At 35.8% G+C, this 17,811-nt stretch overlaps 1 protein-coding gene across 5 annotated transcripts in view; it reads left to right on the forward strand.

The window, feature by feature from the left end:
• LOC143071084 (N-alpha-acetyltransferase 35, NatC auxiliary subunit-like) overlaps positions 1-17,811 on the forward strand; it is an 88,135-nt gene that overhangs the window by 9,255 nt on the left and 61,069 nt on the right. For 3 of the 5 annotated variants that reach the window (XM_076245162.1, XM_076245165.1, XM_076245166.1), the window contains exons 1-6: positions 10-116; positions 7,005-7,127; positions 13,596-13,710; positions 14,189-14,263; positions 15,056-15,223; positions 16,919-17,029. In XM_076245162.1, the coding sequence (XP_076101277.1) occupies positions 49-116; positions 7,005-7,127; positions 13,596-13,710; positions 14,189-14,263; positions 15,056-15,223; positions 16,919-17,029 (660 nt within the window). In that variant the 5' untranslated portion in view covers positions 10-48. Of the gene's footprint in view, positions 1-9; positions 117-5,895; positions 5,915-7,004; positions 7,128-13,595; positions 13,711-14,188; positions 14,264-15,055; positions 15,224-16,918; positions 17,030-17,811 lie in introns of those variants that run through there. The other 2 variants (XM_076245164.1, XM_076245163.1) reach the window with 2 other exon arrangements.

The raw sequence follows: 17,811 nt of genomic DNA on the forward strand, positions 1-17,811 counted from the left end.
AGATACGGATTCCCTGTCCGAGATTGTGTCAACTTTTACATAATCAACATGTCGACTATCGACGAGCAAAACAATTTTGATTCACCTAATTTAAATGAAGATAATTCTTGCAATGAGTAAGCAATAAACGCAAATAACATGCACGACTAACGGTTTATCATGGCAATTATCATCTGTCCTATATAGAGCTCAAACCAAAAAATTAAAAGGATAACAGGAATTCCTAAACGGGCTAAAATTTCATCATAACAAATGGACAAAAATGTCTGTAATGTATGTACACTCAAAAATTACTCTGAGTACATACCAACCTGTGCAGTTGGAAATTTTAAAAGACCTGGCATGCGCTAGATATATAAAAATTTAATGTATTATGTGTTTCTGAGAGAACAGATTGTAATAATATTTCTTATTTAATAAAATAATTGTATTTACTTTCTTTGCGTAATAAGAAGTAATTCGGTTCTAGACCTTTATATAATTATTTTGGCGCCTTTTTCTAATTATCGAGAAAACACCAAAGCGAGTTCTACAGTTATATTTAAACATCAACGCAGCCATGAGTGACGAAGAAGATTTTTCGCACGAACCTGACGTTCGAGATACGCCTAGTCGAGCAGTCCCTAGATCTGAAGAGCATTTTTCTCCAGAGGATGCGCTTTCCTTATTTTCAACAAAGCTAGATGCAGCATTATCCAGACAGAAAAAGGAGATTGTTTCCGAAATTGATCATAAGCTAAGTACTCAAGCATTTGAAAACACCAATCGTCCCGCAACCCACACCCAAAAATTCAAGTTTGAAGGAAACAGCAAGCAGCATTCCTTCAATTCTCTCCGCCTTGACGAAATCTTCAAGACAAAATCGCTTATCGAGAGAGGTTCCTTGGAAGCCGCTTTAAAGTCGCTGGGGGATTCGGAAAAGGCTCTGAAAGAGCGTAATAAGATAATAAGGATCGCCGACAAGTACGGGTGGGATGTCGTCGAGGAGTACATGGACGACCCGCTTACAGAAAATTCAGAAGATGCCACCAAGTTGCGTCAGGCAGAAACTAGAGCTAAGGCCAAACGCAGAGACAAGGCGCGTGACAAGCAGAGGACCAGTCCGTACAGCCGAAATAATGAGTTTAGTAATGACAAGGGTAATAATGATCTTTTTCGTAGGCCTGGCCCATCATATTCAGAAGACTCATTTAAAGGCAGATCTTCCAACAATTCCCAGAATGTCTACTCCCAGTCCGAATACTACGGTGGAAAGAAGAGCGACAAGTGCTTCTATTGCAACGCTGAAGGACACTTTGCCTACCAGTGCCCAAAGAAAGCCTCAAGACTCCAGTCTGGGAAGCAGTTCTAAAACAGTTAAGTACATACCTAATTTAGTAGAACGGGATTATGAATACAAAAATTTAAGCAGTTCATCTAGTACTTTTATAGTTGGAAGTCTTAATCATAATTTAGCATTTTGGAAAGATACTTTACAAGCAAATAATTTCGTTTTAAATGTTATTTCAAGCGGTTATTTAATTCCTTTCTTTGAAAATCCATCTACAGCCCAGCTAACCAATAATATATCAGCTATTAAGCATGCTTGTTTTGTTGAGACAGCGATTAAAAAGTTGCTTGATTGTGGAGCCGCAATAGAATGTAAACATGGTATTCCTCACGTGGTTAATCCATTAACGGTATCAGTAAACGTAAAAGGTAAAGAAAGGTTAATCCTAGACCTACGCCACGTCAATCAATTCATTGAAAAAAGAAAATTTAAATTTGAAGGAGTTTCCGAAGCTATGAATTATGTAATTAAAGACGGTTTTATGATTAAATTTGATCTTACATCCGGGTATCATCATATAAGTATACACGAGGAACTCAGAACTTATTTAGGTTTTTCGTGGAGATTACAAGGTGTTACAAAATATTTCGTTTTTTCCGCATTACCCTTTGGCCTCTCCACAGCTGCTCACGTTTTTTCAAAAGTTTTACGTCATCTGGTAAAGCGTTGGCGTTCACAAGGTTCTAGAGTAGTCATGTATTTGGACGACGGTTGGGGTATGGAACACGATTTCGATTCTTGTAATGATTTGGCTAATAAGATGAAGCAAGATCTGAAATCTTCCGGTTTCTTTGTAAATAAAGATAAAAGTATTTGGCAACCCACAAAGAATCTTATATGGTTAGGATTTGTATGGGATTTAAACACTCATACTTTGGAGATACCCTCGGAAAAAATCCAGCGCTTTAAAAACGATATAAATTCTTTACATTCTGTTTCACCTACAGCCAGACAACTAGCCAAAATTACTGGTAAAATTATTGCATTTATGCCTAGTTTAGGAAACATTTGCAGGATAATGAGCAGAAATATGCTAATGTTAATATCCACTAGCCGGTATTGGGACGAACAGATTTTGCTAACGCCGAATGCAATTTCCGAAATTAATTTTTGGCACAATAATTGCGAATTATTACCCTCCAAAACACTTTTTTCGAATAACTTTTTGCCTGATAAAATAGTTTACACTGATGCCAGCAGTTTTGCAGCGGCAGGTTATACAGTTGAGACATTTAAGAAAGTCGTCCACAAAATGTGGACATATGAAGAAAAACAAAAGAGTTCTACTTATAGAGAATTAAAAGCCGTTTCGATAACTTTAAATTCTTTAATGAAATATTTTCATAGTCGCTTGGTAAAAATTTATACAGACAACCAAAACGTTGTCAGGATTATTACAGCTGGGAGCATGAATTCCGAATTACAAGTTTTAGCAATAGAAATATTTAATTTATGTGTGCAAAATAACATTTCAATAGAAGTTGAATGGGTTCCAAGAGAAGAAAACAAATTAGCCGATTTCTATTCTAAAATTTTTGATTTTGACGATTGGCAGATTTCAGATATTCATTTTAAATATTTTAACAATTTATGGGGCCCTTTTACTTGTGATGTATTCGCAGATTTTAATAATAACAAAGTACCTATGTTTTTCTCACCCCACTGGTGCCCCGGAACGGGAGGCGTAGACGCTTTTGCATACGACTGGTCTTTGTATAATTGCTGGATTGTTCCGCCAATTAGATTGATAAGTAGGTCAGTATTACATTTGTCAAAGTGTCAAGGTAAAGGTGTATTGGTTACGCCGAAATGGACATCGTCAGTTTTTTGGCCAATCATATGGTCTTTAAAAGAAAATTCGTTTCATTCATTCGTTAAAAAATTCATAGAATACAATCAGCCCAGAGGATTTTTTCAAAAAGGATCAGATCCTAATAGTATTTTCGTCGCAGATCGTCTGTCTTTTAATGTGATAGTATTATACTTGGATTTTACTTCCTAACATGTTTCAGTTATATAACCGACGTAATAGTGATCAGCAAACACACCCGTTATGGGTATTGTTAGTTTTGCACCCTGTGATGGGATTTTCCGTGACGGAATAAAATTGCAATCATATATTTAACCCGTTATGGGTCTTCCCGTGAAGGGATATTGAAAAGAAGGATTTTCCGTGAAGGAGTAAAAATCTTATACATATATAACCTGTTATGGGTTTTTCCCGTGAAGGGACATTGAAAGGAGGCTAATGTATTAAATTATCATTGTGCCCGTGAAGGGACATGATTTCTCGTTTTGAGATTAACAATTTACTTGCATCTTAAGAAGGGTCTATATTTATAAGTATTTTCCCTGTGATAGGGTTTTATGTTATGGACGACGTATAGTTTGCAAGACGCATTAATAGCTATAATGTTATTGGGATTTTCTTTTTAGTTTTTGTTGTAAAATAATTATTTTTTTTTTTTTTAAATTCTTTTAATGTTGTTTAGATTTGATAATCGTTTTGTTGAATTGAGTTTTGGCTAATTAATTTTTCGTATATTTATTTATATCATTCCGGTTCTTAAGTTTTGTTGAAAATGTTTTAAATATCTTTTCAGAGATTTCAATTTTCGTATTGGAAAGATTTGCAATCAATTCAAAACCCGTCATTACGTGACTTTGCTAGAAAACTCCCTATTATAGCAGAAGCAAGCAAAAGCAAAAACACCGTGAAAAAGTACTCTTACGCTTTTAAAAGATTTAGCGTTTGGTGTTCAAATTACGATTTATGTCCACTGCCAGCTTCAGTGACAACAGTTGCAGTTTATTTATCTTTTTTGATACAATCCGAAGTTTCATCTTCTGTTTTAAATGGCGCTTTTTATGGAATAAAATGGGAACATGATTTAAACCTGTATAGTAATGTGTTTACAAGTGATTTTTTGTCAATAGTTCTAGAAGGTGGAGTCAGGCTTTTATCAAAACCAGTTAACAAGAAAGAACCTATCACTCACGATATAATAAAGAGAGTTATAGACAAGTTTGGTTTATCTACTAATTTAGCAGACTTAAGAATTTGCTGTTTAGTCCTTTTGAGTTATGCGGGATTTTTAAGATACAGTGAGCTTTCTCATTTAAAAGCTTCGAATTTACGATTTTATGATTCACATGTCGAAATCACCATAGTATCTAGCAAAACCGACGTTTACAGACAAGGCAATGTAGTTGTGATAGCAAAAACTAACTCTGATTTATGTCCAGTTGCAATGTTAAAAAGATATTTGGAAGCAGGAAATATTTCCCTTTCTTCAGACGAGTTTATCTTTAGAGCTATTTCTTTTTTAAAGTCCAGGAATAGTCATATTTTGTGTAAAGCTAACAAACCATTGTCATACACACGAGCTCGAGAGTTGTTATTAAGCACATTGTCAGAAGTAGGTTGTAAAAAAGAACAATTTGGTTTACACAGTTTAAGAAGTGGCGGTGTTTCAGAAGCTGCACATAATCGCATCCCTGAAAGATTATTAAAATCACATGGTCGTTGGAAGACGGATTTGGCTAAAGACGGTTACATAAAAGAAAACCTTAAAAATAGATTGTCAGTTTCCAAAAGTTTGAATTTATAGTTATTTATGAAATGTCAATAGCACGTACACTACACATTTATACTTTTACCTTTGTTTTGTCGAACTGCTTTGGTGCATCTCTCAATTCACATAAGTCTTTGGTTGTCTTTGAAGTAATCAGAAAAGTTTTATGTTCGGATGAGCAAGCGAAGGAGAACATAATAATATTTCTTATTTAATAAAATAATTGTATTTACTTTCTTTGCGTAATAAGAAGTAATTCGGTTCTAGACCTTTATATAATTATTTTGGCGCCTTTTTCTAATTATCGAGAAAACACCAAAGCGAGTTCTACAGTTATATTTAGATATTATTTATTACAATGTTTTTGTATGGAAGTTTATTTTTTTATTTTTTTTCTTGTTCTAATTCATATTATTTATATTTGTAGATTGTGTGATTCCAGAATTGTATCGATAATTTGGACTTTGAAATAATTTAATACAATTTGGACTAATATATTGATTATGAATGAATTATTTTGTTGTAAAAAAGTTTATTAAAACTGCTTTGGTGCATCTCTCAATTCACATAAGTCTTTGGTTGTCTTTGAAGTAATCAGAAAAGTTTTATGTTCGGATGAGCAAGCGAAGGAGAACATAAAGACTTTTTTATTTTAATGAGGTATTTTCTTCTTCCTTCTGCAGGTGGATTATACCTTAATTGACGTATAATCCATCAATTGACATATAATGGTATAGACCATTTGGTGTATAATTCTTTGTTTTTCAAAGCAAATTATTCCACCAAAAAGGAGCATTGTTTTCTTAAAACCATATTATATGGTATGAAAACTTGTCAACATTTCCTAGTTTAGTATAGTGGCATAACGTATTGCATTTAATCAATAATTATATTTGCAGTTTCTTTTATTGTTATCTTGTCACTTCTTGATTGGCAAATTTACCTGTAATCACCTGTCAACGGACATCAATACTTCTGCAGTCATGTGATTATGAGTACAACTCCACAGGTGAATGGAGCTCTTTGTTAATACTTAACTTTCATTATCAAAAGTCAATCATGGTCAATAGTACAAATGTTTCAACAAAAGAATTGTTGTTCACATACATTCTCAAGAGATGCAACAGGCTTTGATAAAACTAAAACTTTCGGAGGACTCATTAAGCCTTAAAGGGTCATAAAATCATGAAAATAGATTGCAAGTTGCAAAATCATGCTCCTATCTCACATTAGCATTGTATAACAAAAAAAAATTGCATTATACGTCAATTGGTCTATACCAATATGCCTCAATTGGTGGATTATACATCATTTGAGGTATAATCCACCAATTAGTGGTTATTCCTGACCTGTTCTTTGGGTGCAGGTCGTTAAGTCTTACAGCACCACATCATTTTGATTAAAAATAATAAATAGACTTATTGATGTATATATCCAAAGGTAAACTTAAAAGGTAACAGCGTGTTAGGTTCTACTTCATACAAGAATGCATATTCTCATTCTGGGATAAATATACTCATAACCAGATGTCATTTAGTACATTGTTAAGGAGATGTGCTTTTGTTTACGGCCCAACTGGTGCTTCTGCTGCTCCAGTCAACTAAGACTTTGTTAGATCTGTTTATACCATATTTATTTTGGCTTCAATATATAGTCAATTTTGAGAGATAAATACTTGAGACAAAACTAGTCTACACTTGTTACACACAACAATGCACAAACCTAATCCCATTTCAGAAGTTCTGTGTATAGAGATTTTCTGATAATTGGCCCCCACAGAATGCCTTATCAAGCCTAATTTATTCTTATTATTTTGATATCATTTTCTTCACTACCTTATTAGGACTCAATGACCTTTCTCTTACTTAAGAGATATACGCTGACTGTATTACTGAATCCTGATTCTTGTGTTTACTGACCTCCAACTTTTATTGAAGGAGACCAGAATGTAAAGTTATATTTTTTTTTATTTTCAGGAAAAAACACTACATGTTTTGTTACTATATATAGCTACACTACAAAAGGTAACAGACCTTTTACTTACATGACATATCACATGTTTTATTTGCATGTATAAACATTAACTTTTATACTTTAAGAAATAAACAAGAAATGACAATACATCCAGATAATAAAGCAGTTTACCATTGGAGAGATGTCACTTCAGAATTTATTGAAGCAGCAGGAGAACTAGAATTAGGAGAATTGTTACACGATGCCTCGTAAGTAACATTTATATATTATCAGTCAAGGGTCTAACTTAAATAAGTTATTAGAGAAAAATAACATACATGTTGTTATTGTGGGCTAAAAGATAAAAAAAACTGTGATAACATACATGTATGTATGTAAAGTTGAAATAAGCTTGAAACTTCTTCTCAATAACTGGCAGCCCTGTTGGTATATGTACTGACAACCAAAAAGTTTGATAGGGAGCCAGTTTTGAATACTGGTGGTCTAGATCTTGATGTCCATCTAAAAATGTGTGATTGTGTTATTCTTGTTTAGGCCCTCAGGTATAAGGTATTTTGATCGTAGTGTATATATATCAATATCCTCATGACCACCATGCTACGCCAGTAAGCAGAGAAAACATAACACATGCGATCGTTAGAAAGGCACATTTAATAATGATCGTGAGGCGGTAAACAGTAAAGGGAAATAACCCATCAATCATACATGTATAATCATGACACATGGGGTAAGGGAGATAATACAGATTAATACATGTGACAATCAATACAATACATTGGCGCAACTTCTTTTCTCCTTTAAAGTCTCTCTCTCTCTCTCTTTACAATTGTCAACTAATAATCTCTGTTATTATAAGAACATGAATAAAAATAAATGTTGTCAATATGCATAAACTAAACACATAGCTATCAATAAGAAACAAAATAATTCTGACATTTTTTTCCATCTCCTTTAAAGTCTCTATATCTTCATCAAATTCATATTACTATATAAGTAGTTAAGCAAAAAATACTGTGCATATACATTGTAGTAAACATAAAATAAGCAGTAAATGAAATACGACGTACATTTTGTTGTATCTGATTCTCTAAGTAAACAATTAACCCAAGGTGACGAGTGAGCATCAAGTTTAAAAGGAAATGAAATCTTTAAACCGCGCTGGCGTTTTCAATTCGGAGCGCTTACGGAGAACACGCTTATTATCTTGTTCAGTGCTCGAGTTACTAAGTGTCAAGTCATGTTCGAGACTATTATCATGTTGCGCAGTCGGCTCGTCCAGATTTTCAACATCGTCGATATTGTCGCAAATAAGAATAGGCGGGGGCTCCGCGCGTTCTGGTGGTAGGTCACGGTTAGGCCCAGGAAGGCTATCTTCGTCATGGCCATCTGAATCAGACTCCTCATTATACACATTCTGAGAATATCTTGGATTTTGCTGGGCACTTATAGTGTTTAAAACTTTATAACATTCCGAAAGTTTTACTTTGTAGGACGAGGCGCGGAGTTGATTGCCTGAGAATTTTTTGATGAAACACCATTCGCCATCACGGGCTACAACAAGGTACCGATCTCGCGATTGGGTCTTTGATCTGTCGGTATAAAGGTAAACCAAATCCCCTATATTAATATTAGGGGTCGGACGACCGGGTTGACTGCATTTAGAATTTTTGCTAAATCCGTGATTTTTATTTCGAGCCTCCTGCTGTGCGCGAATAAGGTTCATGTCAGAAATTGGCAACTGTTCATGAGTAAACTGACTTCTTTGAGTCCATAGTTCGCGGGAGGACAATCCACGCTGGCGAAGCCTAGAATTAAGTCTCGTAGTAGCTATAACTAGTGTATTTTCAGATAGAGGAGAATGATCGTGTTCCTCACGAAGTAACTCGTCTTCGAGCTCAGCGATGGCTTTATCAGCAACTGGATTTTTGTTCCGATTTTTAACACGGCCAATTTCAATTGATATGTTGAGTTGCTTTAAGTATGAATCGTCACATAAAGGGCGAAAACCCGGGGCCGGGTCAACTCGAACAACAACACTTGGACCGTTTAAAGGCTTTAACGGTATCAATAAGTGTATGAGCCCATCTCGCAAGCTACCTAGTTTTTCGTCTTTAATAAAGCATGTACTAGTGTATGACGTTACAGTTTCTCTGACGACCAGTATGAGTTGACGGTTGCGCTTAAGAACGTCGGCCACGTAAGATATGCCAACCAAGTCCGGTGGGTCTTCTGAAGACTGCTCGACGAGGCTCTTAGGGAACCGTTTTAAAGACGCGCATGTGTGACAGGAGTCACTAGCCTGTTCGGCCGCCTTTGGCATGTCTAAAGCGTAAAAGTGGCGCTTTAAGACGAGGTTTAATTGGTGTTTTGACGGATGGTCCAACTTAATATGTAGAGCGGTGACGAGTCCGTCAAGAACGTTACGTGGAACAATGATCAATTCGTTGGGTGGAGCAAGAGGATCACAACGCCGAACAACTAACAAACCGTCTTTGGCGATTGATGCAACATTCAGGTAACGTTTGACGTCTTTAATGTTTGTCAGTTTTTTGGAGGGCCGGGTGCCTTGTTTTAAATGAGCGTGAGTGCGTCTAAGATCAGGGCATTCTGATTGAATATTAATCCAGGCCGACCTGGTGGTGAAAGGTAAGCGAAATTCGTCATTGAGAACGTCTTGAATGCTTACGGCGCGAACGACAGAATCTTCGGTACGCGATATAAAGCAACAAACCTGACAATTAGGCTCTGTACAAACGGGTGCGTTTCTGCTTGCAAAGTCGGATGGAATATTTGCACGACCGGATAAATGGTTGACGCTGACCTGGTATCGGCTTACAACAGAAAGAAACGATGTGACACGCGGACTGACCAAAAATTCACCGCGACATAGTTTTTCAAATCCCTGTACGCATGGTTTACTATCTGTCAACACATTCGCTTGCAGTTTTGACTGAATAATAAAGGGACTGAAATGTTTGACACTAGCGGCAATGGAAAGCGCTTCGATTTCACACGGTAGCCACAACACTTGATGTTTACGCAACTTAGCACTGAAAAATCCTGCTAAGGACACTTTACCGTCACGATTTATGTATAGGGTCGCTCCGATACCACGTTTAGTGACGGAACCGTCTGTGACTATCCACAGTTGATCACTGCATTTAGGTAGCGTGATGGCTTTACGGGAGCTCAGAGACTTTTGGGCAAACTCGAAATGTTCTCTTAGCATGTCGGACCAAATAATTTTGTCAGCTGATTTCATACCACTTATTTTCTCTTCTAATGGGGCAATTAAATTGGAACAATTCGGAATGACGCGGCTTAGCATCTTGTACGCACCGATAAATGATCGAAGACCCCGCACAGTGTCTGGTACGGGACACGAGGCTAGTGTTGCTACTCTGTGTGTGCTAGCGGAAATCGAACCCTGTGACCAAATCCAACCTAGGATTGTTATCGATTTTGGGCAAATAACAGTTTTGCTAGGTGATAGGCAAATTCCTGATTTTTGTAGCGACTGAAGAACGCACTCCCAATTGTATAAAAGCTCCTCCGGGGTATTACCGCCACAAAATAAGTCATCTGCCAACTTAACTACGCAACCTTTTTGTAAGAAATCCCCCACTATACGACACATTAGTTCTTCAAGAGCCGTTTCGGAACCAGGCATTCCCATCGCACAACGTGTATATACGCGAACTCCACGGTAAGGGGTCGCGACTCCGCAATACTTCATCGAATCTTTTGCCAGGGGGATTTGGTAAAATGCGCTCGTAAGATCAGACTTGATTATATATTTCCACTGTGCGATCGTACGGAGTGTGGAATCCACGTCAGGCATAAGAGAGGGTTGCGGCTTACTATATCTGCCAACATCGGCAAATGCTATTACAAGTCGGAAACCACCGGAAGCTTTTTTGACAAGAAATGAAGGGTTAATATACTCGACTGAAATTCCGACGTCTTCGGGTTTACGGAACACTCCTTTACATTCCAATTCGTCAAATTTGTTTTGGAGTTCTACCAAATTATTTTTTGAATACTGTGGCATTCTACCTTTCCGTTGGGGAGGCTGGACAGGACCCATATTAACAGATGCTTCAAAATGACCTATTTCCCCATTATAACCTTCAAAGTTAGGACTAAAAACTTCACTGAACTTTCGAAGAAGTTCATTAAACTGGGTTTAGAGATCTGGACTAAGTAAATTATCTGGGTCTACAGAGACTTGTTTGAAAAATTGGGAAGTATGTGTGGAGTCTATGTAGTTTGTTGTTTTTATGTCACGGATATTGTCCGGTGCCTCTGGTGCGTTGTCTATGGTAGTCGTAAGTCGTACTCGACAGAAATGTTCATTTCGTTGTATGAACTGCGGTACCGACGTGTTATTCACGATGCGTATTTTGCCTGCGACCGACTGAGCAATTTGGGGACTGGGCCAATCTTTCGTACGAGAAGCGTCAGTGTGAGGCTAGACCGCGAGAATGCAATCCGATTCTATTTCCGATGGGATGTCGTATTCGCCGTAACATCCTGGCCAAACTACTGAACTTGCTGATGGAGCCCGGATAAGAAAGGCCTGTGTTCTACGTACGCGAGTATTACTAGAGTTAAGTTCCTCGTTTGGGCTACCATACATAACAGTTACCTTATCGCGTATTACGATTTTATGTTTGCTAGGGAAAATCGCGATGTCGTTCGATGACATGAAAGGAATACCGGCGAGTATATCAACGTCCAAGTCGTTCACTACTAGGGCCTCTAACTGTAACTCGATTCCGTCTCTCGAAAGTGTGAAATGACATTCACCAACTATATTTAACGGGGTAACACCGTCAGCTTGTAAAGCGGAATGGTTGCTTTTCTTGATTGTTACGCTGATGTAATCCGCGGAAGAAGCTTTTATCATACTCACCTCAGCACCCGTATCTAGTGTTAGCTCAAGTGGGAAATGTTTATAAAATGCCTTAAAGTAAGGGGACTGTTTAGTGCTCACCCGTCTTAAAGCAGATACAACTCTAAGCTTACTAGGACCTACATTATCATTTAAAAATGAGACTTGTTCATTACCAACATTGTCCTCAGACTCACTATCACCTACTTCTGTACAATAAGATTGCCTTACTCTGGACATATATTGTTTGTCTTCATCAGGTAAATATTTACAAGTACTTAAAAAATGTTGGGACGGACGACCTGCTTGCTTACATAAAATACAACACTTTATTTGACGACCAGTTCTTATACTACCTGTCTTTTTTGCACTTCTGTCAAAATGTTTGTCTTTTATTGACGCCCGTAAAACTTTGGCATCAGTGGCTGAATGAATTTCGTCAAGTAAACTATCAAGTGCCTGTGAAATTTCAGGTTTCAAAGAAGCTAATGTTTTTGATCGTAACTCAGTTCCATATCGCTGCTTCACTAGGTTGGGCAAGTCACGATTAATAAGTCTTAACCAAGTTAGTACAATCAGGTTTTCCAAAGAAGGCGATAGTTCTTCGTCGGCTTCAGGTACTTCTCCGTGGTGATGAATATTGCCACCGGCACGAAGCATATTGTCTTCAATAAAACTAGCCAATCGCTGAAATAAGTCCTCAGGACGCTCATCTGGTTCCAAAAAGATGCTATTAAAATCAAGAAAGTGTCCACCAGTAGACTGAAATTCGTAGTGTAGACGAATTGACTGCCAAATAGAATTAATGGATGTCGAATTTTTAATTATAGTGTTTCTTGAAATAATCGGACAGTAATTTGCTATTTGCCCAAGCATAAGGTCCAAATGTGTGCACTTTTGGGCTGCTGTTCGTCGGTTAGCTTCGGCAACCGCCTCGCCATCGTCAACAATGCCACGTAAAGGATTGGCGTTGGTTTTCTTCAGCCATGTAAATCCATCTACAAGGAACGCTGCGAAGTTTTGATCAAGGGACAAGGTATATTGTAAGTTTTGTCTCCATGCTTCAAACGATGTTATTGTTTCAACTTTTGAGAGTGACCATTGTTTTGGAGCACGTGTGCCTGCCATTTTGTAAAGATCAGTTAAGTCCAACAATAGAAAATGTTGTCGTGTTAGTCAGAATAAATGACAAATTTTCCTGCTCACCTTTTACTTCTAGAGTGGAATAATGTTCAAATTGTTGAGTTATTTGAGATGTGGGTTTCTTAAACCGCTGCCGCCACGCCAGTAAGCAGAGAAAACATAACACATGCGATCGTTAGAAAGGCACATTTAATAATGATCGTGAGGCGGTAAACAGTAAAGGGAAATAACCCATCAATCATACATGTATAATCATGACACATGGAGTAAGGGAGATAATACAGATTAATACATGTGACAATCAATACAATACATTGGCGCTAAATATGGTTTCAAGAACTTTGAAAAGAAGAGCTTTTAAAATCAATATGTTATATAAATATTTATTCTGCTTTGTACTAGACCTACAACACTGTACAATGTACACGCTGAGCTGAGAAAATACCAATTTTAAAGTCTGATTTAAACCGGCTAAACCCAGAACCTCCTGCGCTCTAGTCAAACATGTAACCATCGGCGGTTGGCTAAATATGAATTAAGGTTAAGTTGAATGTATTGAAGTCTGTTTCTACATTATACAGACATGAAATTCAAAGAAAAATAATAACAATACTGTTGCATACATGACTTGTATTGAAGTGACAATGTAAAGTATTTTCGTACCATTTAATTATTATAGGTTTGGACTTTTTGAGGCAATGTCTGCCATAGAAATGATGGACCCCAAGATGGACGCTGGGATGATGTGTAATCAAATTCAAAGAAAAGTTCTTAACTTTGAACAAGCTGTCAGTGTGAGTATGTTAAATAATATTAAGCAAGACTGTCAGAACGATTTTTATTGGGTGATTGCTGGTTGCTTAACAAAAGTCAGCAGATAATCAGTATATAATCAGCATATTTAAGACAGGAACAAGTTATGGAGTCAAATAAAAGCTGTTACAGAAATTAAACTGCTGAAAGAATGCATATGACACTTCTTAATACAGGGTTTCTAAGCAATCTAAGGCTGAATTAATGTCTAGTCATTAACAGACTGACTAGGCGTAACTGCTATACTTTCATAAATTATAAATCTGTTTTTCCTGAACCTTCATGTACATTGTACATGCTAAATATTAGGTTTCTTGATACAGTTGGATATCAGTAAATAAATGATTCCATATGATACTGTGACAAAAAGGGGGAAATCAGCTGCCTTGGAAATCTCAAATATTAGTCAGATAGTTTCCACTAGCAGCAGTTAAACTATTATGTATGTGATTATTTCAGGCTGACACATGTAAGATAAAGGAGCTATCCATTCCACAACTGATAGGAATAATTGATGCTTCAATGGCATGCTTGGTAAGTTAATTTGATATATAATGTACAGATAACAGAACAAATTAAAATTTGTGTAAACAATTTATGAGTATGGTTACATACAAAGTTAAAACATCTGGTTACATACAAAGTTAAAATATCTGGTTACATACAAAGTTAAAACATCTGGTTACATACAAAGTTAAAACATCTGGTTACATACAAAGTTAAAACATCTGGTTGCATACAAAATTAAAACATCTGGTTGCATACAAAGTTAAAACATCTGGTTGCATACAAAGTTAAAACATCTGGTTACATACAAAGTTAAAACATCTGGTTACATACAAAGTTAAAACATCACACATCAAGCATTAAACAAAGAAAGTCATTGAACACTGAGGTGATGGTGATTTACTATAACATCCATAGTAAAACTAATATAAAGAAAGTGGGACAACATTTTTGTTATTGTATGATTGAAGAAGTCTGAAGTAAAACTGAGATTTGTAACAGAAATATACAAAAATTACTGTAAACCAACTAAATTGTCGAGTGATTTATTTTTGCTAGTAGAAAATTAACGTGAATATAAACCATGGCGAATATGTAAAATTAGGTTTTTTCCTTATTTATCTGCATGAAGTAAAATTTACAATCAAGAAATTTTAAAAATAGCTGGGAAATGGGTTTGAAGGGAATAATAAAGTATCTGCTAAAATAAGTTAGGTTTACAGTATACTATCTAAAGTTTGACTTTTGCAAAGTTTTATGAGAATATGATATTTTATATAAAAAACTATTTGTATGAACTTAAGCTGTTTAATTTTTCAGGTAACCTGGTTAGAAGGTCATTCTTTAGCTCAAACTGTGTTTACAAATCTTTATTTACATGACCCTTACATCATTGAAGACAGATGTTTAAAGGCATTTAGTATAGGCATGCTGAAGATTATAGACCATATCAGAGATCGTGTCAACAGAGCTAGTGTGTTTGAAGAGGTAATATTGATTCCATTTATAACTTATCTTCTCATTATGTTAAAGTCACTTTAAACTTGCTAAATTTCAAATCCAAAAATTAAACAAATTACAACATTTCTTGCTTTTTCAATTCCGATGGGTAAAATCTATGGATTTATGGGATGGGATATTTATGAACTTAAAGTGAAAAATTTGTTTCGAAATTATCTTTATCTATTGCTTTTTAGGATGGTATCTTGTTTGTCCAACTGATCTGACCATTTTCCTTGGAGTTATCAGTTTTTGACCACTCTTGATTTTTAACTTTCGTACAATAAAGACGCCTTGTTAATGCAACTTCTCTAAGACCATTTGACACTTGGAAGGATTGTTTGCCACCCTATTTTTATGATCAATTTGATATGACTATTTTCATGGGAGTTATGGGAACTTTTAACTTTTTTGGGATACTCTACCAGCAAATTCTACGAGACGGTTCTATTGGTCTTCAACTCTGAATGTCTTAAGGACAGTATGCAAAACTTAAATCTAGACTAGTACAGAAACAGCTATGTCTTTAACCTTTTATTAAATCATTCTAACTCTTCTAGTTGATTTATAAATTTAAATGGTACATGTGCATAAAACAATCACAGATCAGTCTGCACCTTTGAAGAACAATTAAAACCCATAACATGTACTGGTAGTAAGCTGTAAAAACATAACATATACTGGTAGTAAGCAGTAAAAACATAACATATACGGGTAGTAAGCTGTAAAAACATAACGTATACGGATAGTAAGCAGTAAAAACATAACATATACGGGTAGTAAGCTGTAAAAATCATAACATATACGGGTAGTAAGCTGTAAAAACATGACATATACGGGTAGTAAGCTGTAAAAACATGACATATACTGGTAGTAAGCTGTAAAAACATAACATATACTGGTAGTAAGCAGTAAAAACATAACATATACGGGTAGTAAGCAGTAAAAACATAACATATACGGGTAGTAAGCTGTAAAAACATAACATATACGGGTAGTAAGCTGTAAAAACATAACATATACGGGTAGTAAGCTGTAAAAACATAACATATACGGGTAGTAAGCTGTAAAAACATAACATATACGGGTAGTAAGCTGTAAAAACATAACATATACGGGTAGTAAGCAGTAAAAACATAACATATACGGGTAGTAAGCAGTAAAAACATAACATATACGGGTAGTAAGCAGTAAAAACATAACATATACGGGTAGTAAGCAGTAAAAAACATAACATATACGGGTAGTAAGCTGTAAAAACATAACATATACGGGTAGTAAGCTGTAAAAACATAACATATACGGGTAGTAAGCAGTAAAAACATAACATATACGGGTAGTAAGCTGTAAAAACATAACATATACGGGTAGTAAGCAGTAAAAACATAACATATACGGGTAGTAAGCAGTAAAAACATAACATATACTGGTAGTAAGCTGTAAAACATAACATATACGGGTAGTAAGCAGTAAAAACATAACATATACGGGTAGTAAGCAGTAAAAACATAACATATACTGGTAGTAAGCTGTAAAAACATAACATATACTGGTAGTAAGCTGTAAAAAGACAGAGGCATGAAAACAAACAAAAATAACATGCATGATTAACTGATTCTTTATACAGGTTTCTGTAACTTGGATATTTTTGTATAATTACTTCCCTTTGTAATCATTTTTAAGGAAGATTTTCAGACAATGACTTATGGGTTTAAAATGGCAGCTGATATAACTGATGTGAGAGCAACAGGAATGATGAAAGAAGTAGAAGATGATATCAATAGAATACTCAAGGTAAAAGTTGCTGGTTGTAATAAATGATTGAAACTCCTTCTAAAGGTGGTTCATAACACTACAGGGAGATAACTCTGTAAAACTCCTTCTAAAGGTGGTTCATAACACTACAGGGAGATAACTCTGTAAAACTCCTTCTAAAGGTGGTTCATAACACTACAGGGAGATAACTCTGTAAAACTCCTTCTAAAGGTGCTTCATAACACTACAGGAGATAACTCTGTAAAACTCCTTCTAAAGGTGGTTCATAACACTACAGGGAGATAACTCTGTAAAACTCCTTCTAAAGGTGGTTCATAACACTACAGGGAAATAACTCTGTAAAACTCCTTCTAAAGGTGGTTTATAACACTACAGGGAGATAACTCTGTAAAACTCCTTCTAAAGGTGGTTCATAACACTACAGGGAGATAACTCAAAGGTGGTTCATAACACTACAGGGAGATAACTCTGTAAAACTCCTTCTAAAGGTGGTTCATAACACTACAGGGAGATAACTCTGTAAAACTCCTTCTAAAGGTGGTTCATAACACTACAGGGAGATAACTCTGTAAAACTCCTTCTAAAGGTGGTTCATAACACTACAGGGAGATAACTCTGTATAAATCAGCTGAATATTTTAAACACTTGTAATTGTTAAGGAAATATAAAGTTTACATTTGTGGCATATCCTTTTTCATCAGTTTTTTTCCCCTTTTTTATTGCAGAAAAATCATTATAAAGTGTTTTTGTTATATGGCATTTTGTTACATGAACTAAAATATAAATTCTAATATGATGCG

The sequence above is a fragment of the Mytilus galloprovincialis genome, chromosome 4, assembly GCF_965363235.1.
Source record: "Mytilus galloprovincialis chromosome 4, xbMytGall1.hap1.1, whole genome shotgun sequence".
Classification (NCBI taxonomy): Eukaryota; Metazoa; Mollusca; class Bivalvia; order Mytilida; family Mytilidae; genus Mytilus; species Mytilus galloprovincialis.